We start from the raw sequence: 6366 nt of genomic DNA on the forward strand, positions 1-6366 counted from the left end.
CAATTCATAAAAATAAACATAAATATATAATAAAAAATTATTTATTTAAGTATTATAAAGAAAATATTATTCACAAAAATAAAAACTATTCTTAAAATTATTATTGAAATTTAAAGAAAAAATAAATATAATTTAAATAATTTATATACATAATTTAATTAAATAGATTTAATTCTCTAATATTTTTTAAAGAGGAGAAGATACAAGTTTGAGACAAAAATATTTTTAAAAAAAAAATCTAGAAATCACCACTAATTTTATTGAAAAAATAAAAAATTTTAAATTTCACAAAATATTTTTTTTAGAGTTTGGGACTGGATTTGAGCTAATTATCTTATATATTAAAAAAATAAAAATATACAATTTATATATCTTTTACCTAACCTTAATCAAACTTTAACCATCATTTTCATTTTTTTTATTCTTATTTTTCTTCGTTGCAAATTCTTTTTCCTTTTCTTATTTTTTTAGAAATTTAATTCTAATTCGATATTCAAATCAATGCAAAATAATATGATCGGTCTGGATTTAGTCACAAAAACATATTTACACCCTAATTTCATGAATTAAACATCAGAAGGAACAATTCTAGTTACAAATCTGATGATAATGTAACACTATTCTACTTTTTAATTTGTGATTACTTTTTTAAAATTATTTTTAAATTTAGTTTTAACTATAAAAATCTAAAATTAAATTTAACTAAGCCAGTGAGACGAAATGGCTCCGAGACGGTGACGCGACAATATAAATGATGAAGGAGATATAACGTTGAACGAGACACCGGCAACGATAGTGAACGACCGTGATGGATTTGGTTAGAAGTGAGATTTGGAAAAGAGAGCTATCAGGTAAAATAAATATAAAGAATTTTTTAATTTAAAGCAGAAGAGGTAAAACAAATATAAAGAAAATAATAGAAATTTCAGAGAACTAATTTAAAAATAAAAATATATGGAGTATTGGTTCATTAAATAATTAAAAATTTTGTACATTGTTGATTAACCAAACTATAAAAGAGTATTGTAAACATAATCGTATTAAAAATAATATGAGTATATTAATTTTTTAATTTATAATTAACGATTTTAAATAGTTATTTTTTTAAATCGAATAAATATAATTAATCATATAAATATAATAATACGAATACGTTTATTTTTATTAAATTAAATTAAGTTATTAATTAATTATATTTATTTAAACTTTAATTTAAAAATTTTATAATTTTAAATTTTAAATTATGTGAATAAAACTAAATTAAATAAAAATAAAAATATACCAGTACAATTTAGATCATATTGTAATGAGTTTATAAAATTCTAAAACAAAATAAATCTTAAAAGATAAAAATAAAGAAATTGTTATGAGAAATAATAATTTTTTATTTTATTTCAGTAAAAAAATTAACACTAATAAAACATTAATTAAAAAAATGTTGCTTAATAAATAAAGATGGAAGATTAATATTTTATGATTATTTTATAATTTTTATTTAAAAGTATAATTTTAAGTTAGCGTTAATTTTTTAAATATTAACCTTTTTAAAAAATATAATTTGTTGATATTAATTATTTAACGATGTTATCAATATATAATAAAAGCTCTACTAATTGAATACCTGTTAAAATACTGTGTCAACACACATTACAATATTGATATTGTAAAGGAGTTTCAAAACTCCAAACATTAGAGGAGTATTGTAACATCCACCTTCATTCCATCATTCTCTATTAAATACATGATGGATAATATGTGAGACATCAGCACAATGTTTCACACATTATGTAAGATATTCATTCCATATACTACACTGTCAAGAGATTTTAATGTGAAAATTGAAGGAACTAGCACTACAGCAGAATCATTGCTTGATTAAGACCCTTGAATCTCAATTATCATATTATTCTTTTTTCTCCATCAGCTTACTCTATCAAACAATTAGTTCCACTATGCCTTTAATATACAGTATAAGAAAATTACAGGAGTTTAAGTACAAAGCATATTATAATTAACAGGTAAACTTATTAACACTTTTCCAAACAAGTCCCCAAACAAGATTCAACAATATCATACAAAACATCATATTCTCTAATTGGTTAAAACATCAAATGCTGTGATCACTGATCAGCTACCAACCTAGCTAGCTCAATCTGAAACATTTGCATGATTCATTCATGTAACATGAAACATGAAACATTGCTATCTCCTGATCATAACCAGATATATAATATAAGCTATGCATATTGGGGACTTAAAATTACCTTAAACCAAATAAAAACAAGGTTCTTACAAAAAATCTTCCAAGGATGATGAACTGAATATAGAAATTCTCCTCCTCTTTCTAGACTCTAAGATGTCCTGTGAAACAGAAAATCTATCAAGAACAGACCTAAGAGCTTGGTGAACCGATCCGGCCAGGAACTGCCTATACTCAGCATCTTCAAAGCTCTGTTCTTCACAGCTGATTATCACAAACACATTCTTCATCCTGCCTCCTAACGTCGCGATCTCTGCACTTATTATCATAAGGTGAAGGGCATCAAGTGCTTGTCTTATATCAGATAACAAGCCGGGTTTGTATTCGCAGCATAGAGATGCTCTTATTGAATAAGGGAAGCCATTCAATCCACCTTCTTGTTCTTCAACTCTTAATTCATCATTGTCCTTTGGTATCATTAGGCCTTGACATGCTTGTGCTGCATTCGTTTTCAGCTCCTTCAGATGTCTAATAACCTCAGCCAGTAATGATGCTTTGTCCATCTGAGTTTCAAAAGATATTTTCAGATTTTTCATTCTAAGAAAATTGGATCATAGTACTTGGTATTGACCAAGTAAGTTTTAAGCAATAAAAGTTGTATGCTAAGTAACAGCTATAACTTTTGCTTGATTTGACATGAAAATAAGATTGATAATTCAAAGTATATGAACAACTTGAATGCACTAAAAATGAACAAGTTAATCATCAATCCAGTCCAAAAATGAACATCAAGATTAATCTTCAAGATTAGTGTTCCATTGTTTAAAATGAACATCAATTAAACCCTTCAATATATATATTGGCATCAATTTGATTCTTAATTGATGGATATTTCATACTATGAAGGATCAAATTATTGTTAAAAATACCTTGAAAGGACTACTAATTTCATATTCTGCATATCTTTGAAAACTTTACTCATTTATCCACCAAATACAAATTGAGATAATGAAAATGAAAATAAGAAATTTAATGCAGAACCTACTCTTTTTTCTTAATGCAGTGACTGCCAAATTGCAAATGCATGAACAGTGATCATAGCTATGCTCTCATTAAAAAAGGGGAAAATATTAAACAGTAAATCATTCAGAACTTCAGCAGCCTTTAAGCTATTATTGTGCTTTCAACAAAATGATTTGCTGAAAGTCAACAATCACAGCTCACAACTAAACCATTTGGAGACAATAAAAATCATCTCATCAATGCTTTTTTAGTGTCCAACAGTAATTGAACAACACAAACCAGAATCAATGATAAAACTGTGTATATGGTTAATCATAAACAACCAAAGATGAAACAAAATAAACTGATTAGCGGAACTAGCATTGACTATTTGCAATTAACCATTAAAAAGCAATCATCATCATCATCAAAATGATGATATTATTGTAAAAATAAAGGGATTACATTGAAGAAACAGAAACCTTGTTAGCAGCAGGGATGACAGTTCTGAGTGTATCAAGGTGAGCATTGATTCTAGCTCTTCTCCTCCTCTCAGCTTCACTGTGGTTCTTCAAAGCTTCAATGGTTCTCTCAGGGAACACACCCTTGCGCTCTAATTTCACAGGTGCTTCAACCAACTCACCCTTCACCCTATCCAAAACCAGTGAAGAAGATGAAGCATACCCACCTCCAACACCACTACTCCTCTCTGATGAAGCAGCAAAACCTTCCATTTCCATATCCCAAAACCAAACCAAACAAAAGGGTATCTCAAACTCAAAAGTCAAAAGGAAACAAACAAACAGAAACACAATTAATGTCTATGTATATGAGGTTTTTGGTGAGTTAAACAGCACACAAAAGACAATACCAATCTTGGAATAATAATAAGGTGAAGTTGTTGAAGAAGAAGAAGCAGCAGCAGCAGCTTTATGTTTGGTAGTGGTGTTGTGTTGTTGTGTAATTTCCATAAGGACAAAGAAAAACAAGAAGAAAGAAGAAAACAAAGAGGGAAAGAGCAGTGTTTGTGTTTAGAGACAAAAGTAAAAAGGCTTATGTTTTGTCATGTATGTATGTATGTATGTATGTTGAAGTGTGAAGTGAGTGTGTCAGATTATTCAGATGTATGATTGTGGTGATGATGGATTGAATGATGGATCTGCTGCTATGCTGAGACTAAGAGATCTTCAGAGAGAAAGAGAGAAAAGAGAAAGAGAAAGCAGTGTTAGTGTGTGATTTGTGAAGTACTATTTATGGATTTGCTACATTTGCTGCTGTGGGACTACTCCTACTCTCACTTTTAAAGCACCAAATTCTTGCCTTTTTTATGTATCTTGATGCTCAAATTGGTATTTGAAAGATTACACATAATTTAATTTAGTTTTTGAAAAATTTAATTTTCAATTTAATCACAAAAGGTACTCATATTAACAAAAGTTAATTAAAAGACTAATATGACTCGCATTAATATCTTTCTGAAATTAAAAGACTCATATGATTCGTATTAATATGACTCGCATTAATAATCAAAGAGATGTTTAGAGAAGTCTTAAAAGATAGCGTTTGTTTTGACTTTTGACGTATTAAGATAGAGATTGGAAAATTGAGATTCAGTATCATGTTTGTTGGTTTAGAGATTGATACTAAAATTTTTGTGTCTGTTCCCAAAATTTCAATATTTCAATACTTCCAAAAAATGGAAATAGACTAAAATTTTTAAAGATGGAGATTGAAACTTTAATAATATTTTATATCTAAAATACTTTTATTTCAATTAATTAATTCAAATTTTACTCTTTGTACAAATTAAATTAGAATTTTATTCTTGTTTCAATTTTTATCTTCCACTTTGCACTGAAAAGAATACTGAGATTTATTTTAATCTCTGTCTCTTAGTCTCTATCTCTCAGTCTCAGTCTTTCCGTCTCTATCTCTCCACCAAACGCTACCAAAGAGAATAGAAAATGTTAGGTATATATAATTAAAAGGCTGATTAACACCTTGTCTTATTGTCTTTGAGATTTTTTTGTACAAATTCACATATAAATAATATTCTATGTATTTAAATTCATTTTAAAAAAATGCTAAATAATATTCTATCATCATGCATTATCTCAAAAGCCAAAAAGATAGAGTAAAAAACAAACGGAAAAAAGGCTCAAAATATTCACAAAATTTGGTGGTATGTCCAACAATTGCATAGTAATGTCCAACTTAGTGGTCCATCCATGTATGTTGATATTTAATTTTAATTTTATGTTTCAAAAACTTTACCCTCCATATTTGTAAATTAGCCACAATGTCAATGTATCCGACAGAAACCCAAATCTAGTTTCACATTCATCCAGCATCAAAGCCAAAGAAACTTAAGAAAAGTGCCAAAAGTCTTCAAATTTAAACCTCTTGAGTTCTGAGTGCTTAAGATTCACAGTTGGATAATTTTTGTCTGAATTAATATACACCCAAATTAACCTTTATGGAACTGAACAATATTTGTCCACACACACACACATAGTGGCACATAACAAAAAATACCCTCAAGAGTGGTAAGATTCATAAAAGTACATATTATGAATGATGACAAATCCTTAATTTAGCACATTTTGAAGGGAATCCTAAGCATGATTGAGCCATTAGCTTTCAATTGCTCAAAGTCTTTAAATTAATGCATATAATAAGGGGGTGTTGATTTATTCAATTAAATTATGAAAAAAGTTTAATAAAAAAATATATACTAATCAGATAAAACATTTAAAATATAAATAATTGAATAAAATAATTATATTAATATAACAAGACCAAATTAGATGTTTGTATGGTATTTTTTATTTTAAAAAAATATAAAATTAAATCCAAATAAAGATGGTGATTGGGACATTCCAATATAGAAAGTGGATTAGCAGTAATTGGGATTACTTGTAATCTCAAAATTGGTTAAATTAATTGCCGCAATTTGCGTTTTGTGGCTCTTCCAAATCTGCAAACGCACACTAGTCTTGAATTTTCTTTTGGAATCATGCACAGTGATTCGTGGGGGAATGTGTTGTGGTCATTTAATTAATTAATTAATTAATTGAACAATAGAAAGCTTTATTTAGGCAAAGCCAATTTTAGATGGGAACCCCTTTAGGCTTAAGAGCCAGCTAATCACTTTTTTAAAAAAG

At 27.9% G+C, this 6366-nt stretch overlaps 1 protein-coding gene across 1 annotated transcript; it reads right to left on the bottom strand.

The window, feature by feature from the left end:
- Positions 1-1988: 1988 nt before the first annotated feature.
- On the bottom strand, positions 1989-4668 carry LOC112707188 (transcription factor bHLH30). The gene is made up of 2 exons (XM_072201210.1): positions 3685-4668; positions 1989-2763 (listed from the first exon to the last, which is right to left on the bottom strand). Exons 1-2 carry the CDS (start codon positions 3940-3942, stop codon positions 2290-2292), a joined length of 732 nt encoding a protein of 243 aa, XP_072057311.1. The 5' UTR covers positions 3943-4668; the 3' UTR covers positions 1989-2289.
- Positions 4669-6366: the final 1698 nt, after the last annotated feature.

Source organism: Arachis hypogaea, chromosome 8, assembly GCF_003086295.3.
Source record: "Arachis hypogaea cultivar Tifrunner chromosome 8, arahy.Tifrunner.gnm2.J5K5, whole genome shotgun sequence".
NCBI classification, from domain to species: Eukaryota; Viridiplantae; Streptophyta; class Magnoliopsida; order Fabales; family Fabaceae; genus Arachis; species Arachis hypogaea.